Source organism: Phascolarctos cinereus, unplaced genomic scaffold (genome assembly GCF_003287225.1).
Source record: "Phascolarctos cinereus isolate Bilbo 61053 unplaced genomic scaffold, phaCin_HiC Scaffold_9;HRSCAF=440, whole genome shotgun sequence".
Lineage (NCBI taxonomy): Eukaryota > Metazoa > Chordata > Mammalia > Diprotodontia > Phascolarctidae > Phascolarctos > Phascolarctos cinereus.
This window is the reverse complement of record NW_027556402.1, coordinates 8,853,971-8,868,513: the sequence shown is the minus strand read 5'-3', so window position 1 is coordinate 8,868,513 and position 14,543 is coordinate 8,853,971. Positions and strand designations below refer to the sequence as shown.

The following is a 14,543-nucleotide window of genomic DNA, read 5'->3' as shown; positions in this document are numbered from 1 at the left end:
AAGACGTGAGATAGGAGATGGAACGTCACGTGCAGCAAACAGCACGTAGCCCTGGTTGGCTGGAGCATAGAGAGCGTGCATGAAGTAGAGTCATGGGTGAAAAGTCTGGAAAGGAAGGCTGCAGCCAGACTGTGAAGGACTTTACAGCCACACAGAGTAGTGTCTCTCCTGCAGGACCTGTGGAGGAGCCTGGGGTGGGGGTGGGTCTAGCCAAATGGCCAGACTCTGCTTTAGGTGTGAGCTGTGGATTGGAGAAGGGAGAACCTGGAGGCAAGGAGGCCAGCTAGGAGGTGATCACAGTGGTTGAAGTGAAAGGCATTGTGGGTCTGAACTAGGGAACTGGCCAGTAGCAAGAGGTTGTGATCACTTTGGCAATAGGGGCCATACCTTCTCTGTACCCATAGGACCTGGGGCAGTGGCTGGGATATGGTTAAGTCATGGGTGAAGGCTTGTAGCCAGCCATGGTTAGCCAGAAAGGGGAGTGTTTGACTCCCAACACCAGCCTTTTTCAGAGAGTTCCATTGTTGTCAAATTTCATTTTGTTCTTTTCCATCCTTTTAGAGAAAGTGTCATTTATAATTTAGGTAGCTTAAAAACTTAGTGATTCCTGAGATGTTTGGAGGGTTATGGGATTCCTGTAGTTTTTTTCTGTTTATCAGGGTAAGAAGTTTAGGGAAAATCAGAGCCCATGATAATATGACTGTAGCAAGACAGTGATCTGCTGATGAAGAAATTGTTATTTTGTTTTCTCCATTTTCTCTTGTTTATAGGCCCAAATTTCATAAATCCCAACAACACGTCATTTGGTTAAAAGCCGAAAAGTGTTCATTCCTGGTTGCAGCCCTTTTGGGCATCTAACAATGCAGACTGATTAACGCTTCAGAAGAAGATTCTCCGTACAACCCCTGCAGACATCAGGAGATTTATGGGAACAAAAGGGCATTTCTTTCATAGCCATTGCCACAGTTCCCATAAAGTACCACATAACTTTAAATATGATGGCCTTTTAAAATTTAAGTTTATGTTCTGGTAAATATGGTAGTTGGTGTGTTCCACCTTTAATACTGACTGGTCTTGGGCACCTTTCAAAGATGAATCTACAAAGTTATTGATGAGATTATATATCTGTATGGTTACAGATGCAGAGAGTGAGCTTTTGTCAATGGAGGGAGTTCTTGCACTGATGAGGAAATCATTCTTTGAAGTATTGGCATAAATACAGGGTGTCCCAAAAGTCTAAGGGCTGTTCTAACCAATTAAAGCTTCAATATTAAGTTAATATCAATTCAGTATTAATTACGTTAATATTGAATTATTTAATCAAAGTTTAAATAATTTTATTTAAAAAGCTTTAATATGAAGTAAGTTAATTTCATATTAAAGCTTTGATAGTTTAAAACTGCATCAAGGCTTTTGGGGCACCCCATCTAGTATTTAAAAGAGTCAAGGAAGAACTTGGAGCTTGGGGATGGAGAGATTTGAATTCTAGTCCCAGCCACTTGCAAGTTCACCTCTCCAGGTCCCTTAAGACAATGGGCCAGACCTGGTTGTTTCTGAGGTCTTTTCTGGCCCTAACATTCAATGAACATGTACCCAGAAACTCATTCAAATTGTTTTTCATTGCATAAGATTTAAGTTTTTCCCCATCAAACTGTTAGGAAAATAGTTTATTTCTTAAAGGTTCTATAGTAAATGGGAGAAACATTCACTTCACTTTTATTTCCTAGGTGAATCTGGAGAGGATCTTCTGTTTGGAACCTCTGATGGAAAACTTGGGATTATTCAGATCACCACGTCCAACCCAGTGCATAAATGGGAATTGAGAAATGAAAAGAAGAGAGGAGGTCTGTTGTTTGTTGTTATTTGGGGACTCCAGCACTCCAGTGGGATTTATATTAAATCTGCAGCCATAATTTGGTGGGGACAATAATTCTTGCCTTACCCCTCAGGGTGATTGTGATGATCAAAAGCAAATGAACATAAAATGCTTTGTCATTGAATATAATGGGGTATAAGTGAGTTGTTAGTATTATTTCATCCGTTCACTTTGCAAGGATGACTTACTTAAAAGAGTCTTCATTTCCTTTTCTCTGTGGCCTCCTTGAATTGCTGTGTTTTTTGGGACTGATACTTTCCAATTTTGTGTATAAGAATGTTTTTCAGATGGAAATCATTCCATCTTAAAGTCAAGACTTTTCCTTTTTTCTTTCAATCCTCTGATACTCTCTTCCTTTTTACTTCTTCAGTTTTAAGGTCTGTGTTTATCATTTATTGTGGGATGCAAAAAAGAAACACTTATGTGCTTTTCCTTTCTACATAAAACAAGTTAATTGTTTAAAATATGATACTTCGGTTTGTAAAATCCTCTTTAATCAGTTCGAGCCCTAGATTTAGCTCTGTGGCCGACGTGGGTAGGATGGCCATGAAGTAAAACAGTTTTCCAGCCCAAGATAACTTAGGAGGTTGGCAGGAAAGGTCTGTCTTAGCAGGGTGATGGTTGGGCCTGGAGCAGGCTGCGCCCCAGAAAGTCAGTAGCAGGCCTTAGAGGCAGCTGTGTCAGTGGTGGCAGCAGCTTCAGAAGCTCTCAGCCCACGGATGCCAAGGGGGTCAAACAGCTGGTTAGAAGGAGATAACAGGGGACCCTTTGCTGGCACTGGGTGCAGGACCCTGTTGCATTGCCAATATGTGGCTCTGGGTTGCAGTCCCAGGACGAGAAGGAGTGTGCGCGCTAAGGCTGAAGGCTGCGGGACCTTAGTCATAGTTCCAGGGTGGAGGAGAATTCTTCCAGCTGCCCATAGGAGAGCAGGGGCCCGAGCTTCAGATCCCAGGCAGAGAGGAGCACTGACACTTGTAGCCTCAGGAGAGCAGGAGCCCAAGTCCCAATTCCAGGGTCATAAGGAGCAAAAGCATTTATAGCCATAGGGGAGCAGGGCCCTGGTCGCAGCTGTAGGGCAGAGAAGAATGCTTGCAGTATCTCCCAGACCAGGAGAGTAGGGACCATTCCTCTCCTTCGATCAGGCCTGCACAGCATTTGGCCCACAGACTGCTTGCAGCCTGCGAAGGGATTTCAGGTGGCCAGTGAAAAGTATAGCGGGCGTAAAACAGGCCTGCACGACATACCGGCTTGCAGGCCATGCCTGGTACAGGCCTGCTTTAGATCGTTCCACCCTGGAAAAAGGAAAGTTGATAGGACCCCCGGTCCCGCAGCAGTACTGGCTCTGTGAAAATGGCCGCGTGAAAAACTTGAAGCTTGAGACAGCGCCCCCTTCACCTGGTAACAGAGCCCAACTTTAGCATGAAGTTAAACGTCAGGAGAGAGGCTGGGAAAACGAGCAAACAGCAACAACAACAGCAAGCTGCCCAGAGGAAGCGGCTGTGATGACAGGGAGATTAAGACAAACTCAGAAGACGACAGCAGCCAAAACAGCTGCATGCAAAACGTTAAAGAAAAGTGTGAATTGATTCCAGGCCCAAAAAAAGAACTCCCAGAAGAGCTTTAAAAAGAAGTTTAAAAATTAGATAAGAGAGGTAGAAGAAAAATTGGGAAAAGAAATGAAAGCGATGCAAGAAAATTATGAAAAAAGAGTGAAATGAGACACACAAAAAAATACTGAAGAAAACAAACACCTTAAAAAACCAGAATTGGCCACATGGAAAAGAATTCTTTAAAAATTAGAATTGGGTACGTGGAAGCTAACATCCCCTTGAGACATCAAGAAACAATAAAACAAAAATCAAAAGAATGAAAAAAATAGGAGAAAATGTGAAATATCTTATTATCTTATTGGAAAAATATCTGACCTGGAAAATAGATTGAGGAAACATAATTTAAGAATTGTTGGATTACCTGGAATTCTCTTCTCCTCTCTCCCCATCCCTCTACAAGCTATGTCCTCCTCTGCCCTTTCATTCCACAAGGCAGTCTAGAACCCCCTACCCTGGTAACAAAGTCCCCTTCATCCTTATCCTCTTCCCTTCAGATTCTTGTTGTCTTCTTAGCATTACAGACATCTCTGACTGCCTCAAAAGACACCGTCTGTGACCACTCTCCGTGGCAGTAATGATACTCATTGACATCATTTATGGAGAGCTTTACATATCTCAGGCAGGTACTGCTGCCACCCTCATTGTTAGGATGGAATACACCTTCTTCCTGGGGCCCTGCAGTCAGAAGGCCCTGCGGATGAACAACACGTCACTTCGTACATGTCTTCCCAGGCTTTTCTGTGCTCATCTCTTTCACCATTTTTATGGCATAGTACCATCCCAGCAGCATTTCCCCCCAGTTGATGGGTACCCACTTTACTTCTAATTCTTTGCTACCACAAAAAATGCTGCCATAAATATTTTATATAGGTCCTTTCCCTGTCAGTCTCTTAGGGGTGTGTGTCCAGTGGGAGTGTTGCTGATTCAGAGAGTGCAGCTTAGCCGCTCGCAGCTCTACCAACAATACATCAGTGTTCCTGGGCTCCCAAAGTCCTCCAACAGTTGTCATTTTCATTTTTTGTCACCATCACCAGTCTGCTGAGCTCAAGGCAGAATCTCAGAGTTGTTTTCGTGTGCACCCAGTAGTAATAATAGCATTTATATACGCTTAAAGGTTTGCAAGTTCCATATGCTATCTCTCTTGGTCCTCGCAGCAACGTTATGAGATGGGTGCTGTTATTTTACCCATTTTATAGATGAAACGGAGGCTCTGTGAGTGCCACTTGCCTAGAGTCAGGGAGCTAATAAATATCGAAGTTAGGATTCAAGCTCAGGTCTTCCAGACGCTAAGTCTGGCACTCTCTCCATCAGACCCCCTAGTGCCTTGAAATTTTCAGGTGATTAGTCATTTGGAGCATTTTTATATGGTTATGGATACCTTGCCTTTGTATTTTGAGAGAACTGCCTGTCCACATCCTTTGCTTATTTATCAATTGAGGAATGACTTATTTTTATGTTGGAATTGGTTACCTACACATTTTGGTTATTGGTACTTTTCCAAAGGAGTTTGATGCAAAGATTATTTCCTTCCAGTTAACTTTCCCTTTCTCTTTGTAACTGCATTGATTTTGTTTGGTCGTTTTTGTTTTTCATTTTTATGTAATCAAAATTATCCATTGTATCTCCTAAGGTCCTTTATATAGTTAAGAACTTTCTCCCTATTCTATTATAAAATGCATCCCCTTTTCTGATCCTCTTAAGTTGTTAATCACGTGACTGGTATGTGTGAGGCACCTCCCATGTTATGGTCTGTGCCTGATGTCCAGCAGACTCCTTTTTAGCCTCCTCAGCAGGCTCTTACCTAGGATCTCCTGGGCAGAGGACCCATAGGTGGGGTTCTTCTCTAGCCTCCACCACAGCAGCCCTCTTCCCAGAGCTGCCTCTGACTTCCCGCCTCCTCCTGGCTCTCTGGTCTGGATGGAGGTGCTTCCTTGACCATGGCCCTACTGGGGGCCCTTTTCACATATTTGCAAGGGTTTGTTTCAGGAGAGCTGTGCTCCTTTGGGACCATTCACACCACTGCCTATCAGTAGACTCCCTGGGCCAGAAGGCATGGACATCTTAGCCACTTTCTTACCGAAAGTGCGCATTGAAATGACCTTGTATTGCTTGTGTTTCTTTTTCTGGACTTGTGCGTCATCTCTTCCAGTTTCATGTGGGTTTCTTGAGGGCAGGAATGGTTTCATTTTTCTCTTTGTACGTTCATCCCTTTGCTACATAAATGAATGAATGAATGAATGAATGAATGAATGAATAAAATAGGTGCTTTAATAAATGTTTGGTGGATTTAAGAGAACACTGGTGATGATAGCAGCAGTGAGCAGTTCCATTGTGCTTTGAGGTTTACAAAGTTTTTAATGTACTTTTTTTCTCATTTGATTCTTACAATTATCCTGTGAAGTGGGTGCTTCAGATAATATCAGCGCCATTATAGAAATGAAGAAACTGAGGTAGCCTAGAGTTGTTAAGTCCCCAGGATGGGAAGTGTCATTGGGGGGATTTATACCCAGACCTAGCCAGGCTTCAAGTCCAGTGTTTTTTTCCCACTCCACCATATTGCTTTTCAGTAAAATCATGAATAGAATAGAGTAGCTAAAAATTGCCATCAGTGAAGTTTTTATTTAATCTCAAACTGAAGAGAGTGGGGTTTAAATGTTAAATGTTTGTTATGTGAATCCCACTTCTGCTTCCTTTCTTATATTTTGGGAATCATTAACTTACATCTTGCCTCTTTCCTCCTCATGGGTGTACTGAAATCCAAACAGTCCCTGCCGTTGAGAAGGTCCCAAAGTTCACTAAAAGTTCATTGATAAGTCGAATGCCAACAGTTGTTTTTTTTTTTCATAGAAACAAAATAAATGGTAGTTTCTCAGGTCAGCCTTATTTAGCCTCAAATATAACTGGAGTCACAGGGAGTTTTTGAGATGAGGGATACACTTAATGAGATTAGAGTGCTACTATTTTAGCTACTTTATGGTTTAAATGGTATTTATAGGCTAAGCCTTGTTCATAACATTGTTTCAAGGAGGGAAGGTGTGTTCTGCAAACCACAGAAGGAGGGGCGGCTTGAGGGGGGGTAGGGCGTGTTTAATGTCAGACCCCCTGGTGCGGGCTGACCACTTCGATGCAGGAGGGACTGTCAATACTTTGGTTTCCTGAAGGGAACTAATCCCTGAAACTTGTGCTGTTAAACCTTGAGTCCTACCTCACAATGCTAAGCTCTGCCTTGAATTCAACCCCCATTACAAGCTTTGACCTGCAGTCATGCTGTGTATCTTTTTCTCTCTTAAATAAAGGCGTTCTGTGTGTTGACTATTTTGACATCGTGGGAGATGGCGTGAAAGACCTGCTCGTCGGCCGAGATGACGGAGTGGTGGAGGTGTATGGTTTTGATGCTGCCAACGAGCCTGTTCTCCGATTTGACCAGGTGAGTCGTGCTGTGGATAGCACTTTACTCCTGCATCGAAGAAGTGAAGTAATGATGATGATGATGACAGCTGACACTTGTGTACTGGCTTATGGTTTGCTTGCAAAGCGCTTTACGTGTTATTTCATCTGATCCTCCCAGCAACCTTGGGAGGCAGGTGCTATCATTATCATCATCTCCATTTTACAGGTGAGGAAACTGACGCAGAGGTAAAGTGACTAACCCAAGGTTAGCCAGCTGGCAAATCTCTGAGGCAGGATTTGAACTCAGCTCCTGGTGTGTAGTGGCTGGAGTGCCGGGCCTGAAGTCAGGAAGACTCAAGTAGCTGTGTGATCCTGGGCAAGTCACTTCACCTTGTTTGCCTCAGTTTCCTCATCTCTAAAATGAGCTGGAGAAGGAAGTGGCCAACCACTCTAGGATCTCTGCCAAGAAAACCCCGAATGGGGCCACGAAGAGTCGGACCCGACTGAAATGACTGAACAGCAACAGTGACGGCAACGTCCTCCCTCTGGGTCTGGCTCTGGAGCGCCGCACCGTCCGGCGGTCCAGAAGTATAATTCGGTGGGCTCATTTGATCCAGAAATGTTCAATGTTTACGTTTTGTCTGCATGCGCTGTGTTTTATAGTTTAAGACACTATCAGGAAGATCCGAGTTCAAATATGGCCTCAGACACTTGCTAGCTATGTGACCTTAAGCAAGTCTCTTAACCCTTTTTGCCTCAGTTTCCTCATTTGTAAAATGAGCTGGAGAAGCAAATGGCAAACCACTCATGTACCTTTGCCGAGAAAACCCTAAATGGGGGCACAGAGAGTCGGACATGACTGAACCAACTGTATAACAACTGGGCTTGACTCAGGCCAGTCCCCTGGTAATTTGTTAGAACAAAAGGAGATGCTTGTAGGTCATTCAACATCGAACAAGAAGGGATTTCCTGAGCCTAAAGTGGAAGGATATTTAGTGAGGAAAAGCACTGAGGACACTGAGTTGATTCAGCTGAGTAAAGCTTCCTTGTCTGAGCTACCCGTTACCCACTGTGATCCACCAGTGCCATTGGAATGCCCGCTGCTTTGTCCTTAGGTGATGAGGAAGGCACATCAAGAGGCTGATCCTTTAGGCCCCTGAGCCAACCACGCCTTGAGGATGGTTTCATTACCTTTTAAGGGAAAAAGTAGCCTAGCTTGCATGGGGGGGAAGGGTTAGGATATTGTTCCCACCATTAGGTTATTCTCATAAAAATTTTGTAAACCACCTAAAATCCAGAGCCAACATTATATGTAACAGGAAGCTGTTAGAATCAGCAGGTACAAAATAAGGGTATACTCTTGCACTATTTCTATTTGACATGGTATTAAAATGCTGATAATTACAGTAAGGTAGAAAAAAGAAAGTTAGAGCAATCGATATAAAAATGAATAAGGTCAAAACATTATTTGCAAGTGACATGATGGCTAGATTAGAAACTAGTCAGTCTCAGTCAGTAAATTAGTTTATCGGGGTTGCATGATACAAGAAAACGCCATGAGACTTATTTGCATTCTTTTATCAGCTGACAGAGATGAAGCAGATATGGAAAAGAAATCTTATTTTAATTACAATTCTGTTACTTATATGGGATTAAATTAGCTAGACACTAGTGACCTAGGTATGGAGAATGGTCGAGCCATAATGACAGATGAAGAAGAGCAAAGACAGGAGAGAGGCAGTGCACCTGGACGGGTCAGATCAACAGTAGTGACAATGCTTCCTAAGATAACTTATCGTTTTAATGTAACGTCCAAAAACGTGAATGTGTTTATAGTCAAGAATATTGAGTATTAATTTCAGGGGGAGAGCGTATTGTGAGCTTGCCCTTTTGTTGTGTGTATATCTACATGTATAGATAGATATATATAATAAACTTGGTTTTGTTGTTGCTTATAATTGTTTACTTAATTATTTTTAAAAGTGAATTTCAGATGACTTGCCTTTTAAAATCTATTAGAATACGGTTCTCATTAAAACTATCCGGAACTAGTGAAAAATAGAAAAAGAACCCAGTAAAACAGTGGGCAACTTGGTGATGAGTTGGAAGCCTGCCTCAGACCTTTAATTGCTTTGTGGTCCTAAGCAAGTCACATAGTGTCTGTCTCAGTTTCTTCATCTGTAAAATAGGGACAATAATAGTATCTACTTCACGGGGCTGTTTTGAGGATCAGACGGACAGTGGTTTACAAACCTTAAAGTGTTATATAAACGCTACCTGTTATTATTGACAGGCTAGAAATACTAGAAACACCAACAAAATGTATAGAAAGTATTCATATTTGACAAGCCTTTAGACAAAGATTGGAGGAAAGATTCATAAGCCAGTGTTATTGGGAGAATTGGTTAGTATTATAATAAACTATATTTGTGTTCTCTCTTCATACTATATATGTGAAATAAATTTCGGCTGGGTCACAGAACCAAATACAAGAAAATGAATGATAAGAACCATTAGAAGAAAAGAGACCAATATATTTACCCCCCACTGTGGAAGGCAGAGGCATTGAAAACTGTTGTATAAATGGAACAGATCACAGGGGATAAATTAGGCGGTTTTGATCACATAAAAGTGGAAAAAGTTCTATTCAAGAAAAAATAATTAAGATTTAAAGAAAGATTTCTTGTGGCAAATTTAACAGACAAAACCATAACATCTAAAACTTATGAGAAATTAATATAAATATGCAAGGACCAGACCAGGTCACTTTTAGACGAATGCTGAAAGGATATAGTTGATTTATGAAAATGGATACACAGATCCACCCGTACTCTTGAAAATGTGTAGATTGATAAGCAAATGAACAGATTACAGAGTAATAATAGTACTATTATGGACTATTGTAGGTAGAAATCCATTTTTAAGTGTGGAAAATTATACGTGTTTAGTTTAGTGCTTAAAACTAAGTGCACAATAGTTGCTTAAAATAAATTTCAAATAGAACACTTATTTTATTAGTACTAGATTCTGTCTTATTGTTTGAATCTGAGAATTTACTATGTTCAAAGTAAAATAGAATTTTTTTTTCTAATTTTGAGATTTTTAAAGCTTTTATATTTATATAAGGGCAGCTAGGCGGTACAGTAGATAGAATGCAGGGCCTGGAGTCTGGAAGACTCACCTTCCTGAGTTCAAACTTGGCTTCAGACATTTCCTAGCTATGTGACCCTTAGCCAAGTCACTTAACCCTGTTTGCCTCAGTTTCCTCATCTGTAAAATGAGTTGGAGAAGGAAATGGCCAACCCCTCCAAGATCTTTGCCAAGAAAACCTTGAATGGGGGTCACAGAGGGTTGGATGAGACTGAAACAACTGAACAACATAGATATGTTTATATATTATATATGTAATATGTATAATATATGTGTTGTTCAGTTGCTATATACTAATAGAATGTATTATATATAATATATATTAATATGTAAACATGTATATGTATATCCTTTATGCACAGATTGTACAATTTCATACTTATACCATTTTGAACACAGGGAGCTATCTCTATATAGTTTAATTTTTGTTTGCCATGGAGGAAGCCAAGTGGTATAAAGGATTTTTAATGAACTCTTATAATTTAACAGCAGAACTTTTTCTGAGCCCTTACCAGTCTCGATTTTTTTTATTACCATGCAAATAGGATCAGCAGTTCTGCTGCTTATGTTAACAAGAAGCCTGTTTTTTCAACTGAATGATGTCTTGCTTCCTGTATTTCTCATAGGCATTGTCTGAAAGTGTCACGTCCATCCAGGGTGGCTGTGTGGGGAAGGATGGTTATGATGAGATTGTGCTAACCACATATTCAGGTAGAGTAAGTGCTTCCAGGCATTTTACCAAGCTGAGTGATTTCTTAAACTCTTGATGACTCTGTTTTCATTAGTACCGCCTTATTTCCAATCATTTTGCCCCTTAGCTTTGAAAGCCACTGGGTGGAGACATTCTGGGCCATGGCAGCTCTCCAAGGCCGTGCACTGAGTTATAAAGGGATTGACTTGGGGGCTTCCATGCCACTGTACTCACTGATTGAAGTATATGCTCTTATTCCATACCCAGTAATCTGGGCATCTCATATTAAGGAAGAAAGGCAAATCCTTGGGCTAAGAGACTTCCTCTCGTCTTGTTAATTTTGCATGGGTTTAAGGATTTGCCAGACTTGAGGTTGTGTTTCTAGTTGGGGATGGGCAGGGGGGTGGACGGAGTGGCGCGTGGTGGAAGAATCTGGGCACAGGTCACTTCTTCACGCATCCCTCTGGATGTCCTTGAGGCAGTATTGTCGTTGGTTTGTAATCCTGTAGGCTGGATCACAGGCCTGACTACAGAACCTGTCCACAAGGAGAGTGGCCCTGGGGAAGAACTGAAAATAAACCAGGAGATGCAGAACAAGATCGCGTCCTTGCGGTAACGTCTTTGTTTGACTTTTAGAGTGGATCGCTTGGTTTGCTCACTTTAAAATGCAGGATTGTTTGAAAGGGACTGTCAAGCTAATATTTTAAAATATATTGACTCATTTGGGAGAATGAAAAATTAACAGATAATGATAGTCTTTGGTTTTTAAAGTTTAGTTTGAAGAAAAAACCTTATTCTATATTGTTTTTTCCTTAAATTTCCCCAAATGTTTAATTGTGAAGAATCTCTGCATTCCTTCCTAGTCATTGGAAAGGACCAATGGGGACTGCCCCTTCCTTCCTCTAAAAGCAGGGAGCATTCAGCCCAAGTCTCCGGGCGTCTGTGGGCCATGAGTCCATTGCCTTTGCAGGCCACTCAGTCAGGCAGCAGGAATGTAGTAAGCACCTGCTAAGTGCAGAGGATGCAAAGAAAGGCAAAAGCTGGGTCCCTGTCTGAGCCGAGAGCTTCCTTCTAATGGGGAAGACTACGGGAAAAAGATCAGTGGCCTTAGAGGCTGAAGAGCTGAGACTGAGGCCCTGCTTTGTCACTTCCAGTGGCTGGGAGGTTAGATGGGGATTCTTTAGGTAAGGGAGTTGGATGGTGCAGTCTCAGACACTCACTAGTTTCTTGATCCTGGGCAAGTCACTTTTTTATCTGTAAAATGGGGAGGAAGGAGATGATCATAGAACCTGCCTTTCAGGGTTGTCATGAGGATCAAATGAGAAAATATTTGTGAGATGCTCTGCAAACCTTAAAGCACTCTGTAAATGCAGAGAGTCAGTTTTCCCATCTGCGACATTTGGATAGCACTTGTATGTCTGCCTCAGAGCCTTGTTGTGACCGAGCGTTTTGTAAACCTTCATGCATTCCATAAGGGAGAGTTATTATAGCTGAAATCATTTTTGCCCAGGCCTCTGACGTCATCCGGTTAGGGGACGGTTGCCTACTGGTGAGGAAACCCTGTCTCTTCCAATGTAGATCAGTTAAGTGCTCTGCCCTAAGCCCAGGAAGCTGCCTGCGACACTGAGGGGTGAATTCTAGTCAAGAAGCATTTGTGGGGCATGTGCTGTGTGCCAGGTGTGTGCTGTGTACCAGGCGTGTGCTGTGCGCCAGGTGTGTGCTGTGTGCCAGGCTCTGTTCTGAGTGATGGGCCTCCAGTCACATAGCCAGCTAGGCTGTATCTCCCCCTTCCCCCAGGGCTGCTCTCCATCTGGCCCCCGGCTACCTTACTATTGCCATGACTGCAGAGATGAGGAAATGCGGTCTCCCTTTGTCTCTGGTACTGCCAGAGTAGCCTGCCGGGTGGTCACTGGGACTGCAGCCACTTTGGGAGACAGTGCCTCCCTCTCGGAGAGGCGTCTGCTGTGGTCAGGAAGCTGACATTTATTTAGCCATAAAGGTTTGCCTAGAGCCTGTTTCTATCTGTCACAAGGGGACAGCAAAAGTCCTGGAGCTGACCTGCTCAGACTGTCTGTGGCCCCATTGTCCAGCTCCTCCAGCGGCCATCAGGCCCCTTTCTGTTAGTGCCTTCTCGGTGCTGCTGCTGTTTGAACAGATCTGTAATGCCTACTTGGAAAGTTCCAAAAGACCTGAAGGCTTGTGCCTCCCCGACCCCGTGTGGGTGGGGAAGTTGATTTCTCTTGTGCCTCTACACCCAAAACAACCCATGTTGGAGAAGTGCAGGGTTTCTCATTTGTTCTGCTGATCTTTGAGGCTCCCGAGTGCGCGTGTGTTTCCAGAATCTGAGTGTGCCTGTCATTTCTGTAGGAGCGACTTGGAACATTTGCAGTTGAAGGTGATTCAGGAAAGAGAGAGGTACCAGCAATCGTCCCAGTCTAGCCCGGCGATCTCGGCCGCGCCCTCCTTCAGTGTGAATGACAAGTTCACGTTCGATAAGGATGATGCCAGCTACAGCCTCATCTTGGAGGTGCAGACAGCTATTGATAATGTCATGGTCCAGGTGAGTGAACCAGCCCACTTCCCTGGCCTCAACGGTGCCAAAACTGTAGGGAGCAGGCTCCTGTTCTGTTCCTGTTGTGTGTGGGGGTTCAGGGGATCTTGAAGGAAGGCAGAAGGTTGGAGGAAATGATGTCAGGGGGCGAGTTAAGTTACAATACTAAGCGAGTCAGTGTATTTTAAGTTTAATACATTTTTATTGATCTTTTGTTTTTACGTCACCTACATTTCCAGTGTGTCCATCCTCCTCCGCTCTCCCAGAGAGCCATTCCTTATAAGACTTATAACAAAGAATAAAAAGTAGAAAAGAAAAAAACCCAGTTCAGCAAAGCTAGCACATCAAGAAAGTCTGCCACTGTAGGCAGTATTCTGTACCTGTAGCTCCCCACCTCTGCAAAGAAAGGAGAGAGGAGCCTTTTTCTTTCTCTTCTTTGGGGCCAAGCTTGGTTATTATGATTCCACACATTCAAGTTCAGTCATTTTTGTTGTTAATTTACATTGTTGTTATCTTAGAGCCTATTATTTTCCTGGTTCTGCTTGCTTTACTTTGCATCAGTTCACGTAGGTCTTTCCAGTACTTCTCTGGAGGCGTCATCTTCACAGTCAGATTCCATTCCATTCATGCTCCATCACCACTTGGTTAGGCCTTCCCTAGCTGAATGGGCATCTATTCATTCCAAGTGCTTGGCTGTCATAAAAAATGCTGCTATAAATATTTTGGTCTATAGAGTTAAATACAGTTAGTTAATGTTTGTGAATTGAATAACTCACTTTTTAAATGAGTTGTCAAAACTTTAAAAAATATGTTAAACCAATGAATGTCCAGAGGTCAGATAATAAAACATACCTCTTCCATCGTGGCAAAGAGATGGGAGATTATTAGGATGGAAAATTGTGTATTTTATATATCTTGTCAGATAAGCTCATTGTGTTTGCCTAATTGCCTAGGAGAAGGCAGATTTATTGTGGGGCGGGGGTGGAGGCTCTGAAATGACTGTGGGTCTAAAGACAAACAGCTTCATCAGTAGAACATTAAATAAAAAATAATTACCCGGGGCAAGTCACTTAACCCTAATTGCCTCACCAAAAAATTTTTTTAAAATGAGATTAATGTTGCAACTTATCAATTATCCCATTGACTCCCCAGTTTAGGAAAAAGTAAATGGGATCATGGGTAGTAGTGTTGGGTCTCTTATGTATCTATCCATCTGTCCGTGTGTCTGTCTGTCTAATCTTAGGTCAGGCCCCAAGTTAAAAATGCAGTAAGAAA

The 14,543-nt window shown here is 42.4% G+C and overlaps 1 protein-coding gene across 6 annotated transcripts in view; it reads left to right on the top strand.

Moving 5' to 3' along the window:
- The window catches only part of BBS7 (Bardet-Biedl syndrome 7), a 63,757-nt gene that overhangs the window by 23,001 nt on the left and 26,213 nt on the right, over positions 1-14,543 (top strand). For all 6 annotated transcript variants that reach the window (XM_021008333.2, XM_021008331.2, XM_021008332.2 and 3 more), the window contains 5 exons: positions 1,728-1,844; positions 6,783-6,913; positions 10,653-10,737; positions 11,227-11,329; positions 13,085-13,277. In XM_021008333.2, the coding sequence (XP_020863992.1) occupies positions 1,728-1,844; positions 6,783-6,913; positions 10,653-10,737; positions 11,227-11,329; positions 13,085-13,277 (629 nt within the window). The remainder of the gene's footprint in view (positions 1-1,727; positions 1,845-6,782; positions 6,914-10,652; positions 10,738-11,226; positions 11,330-13,084; positions 13,278-14,543) is intronic.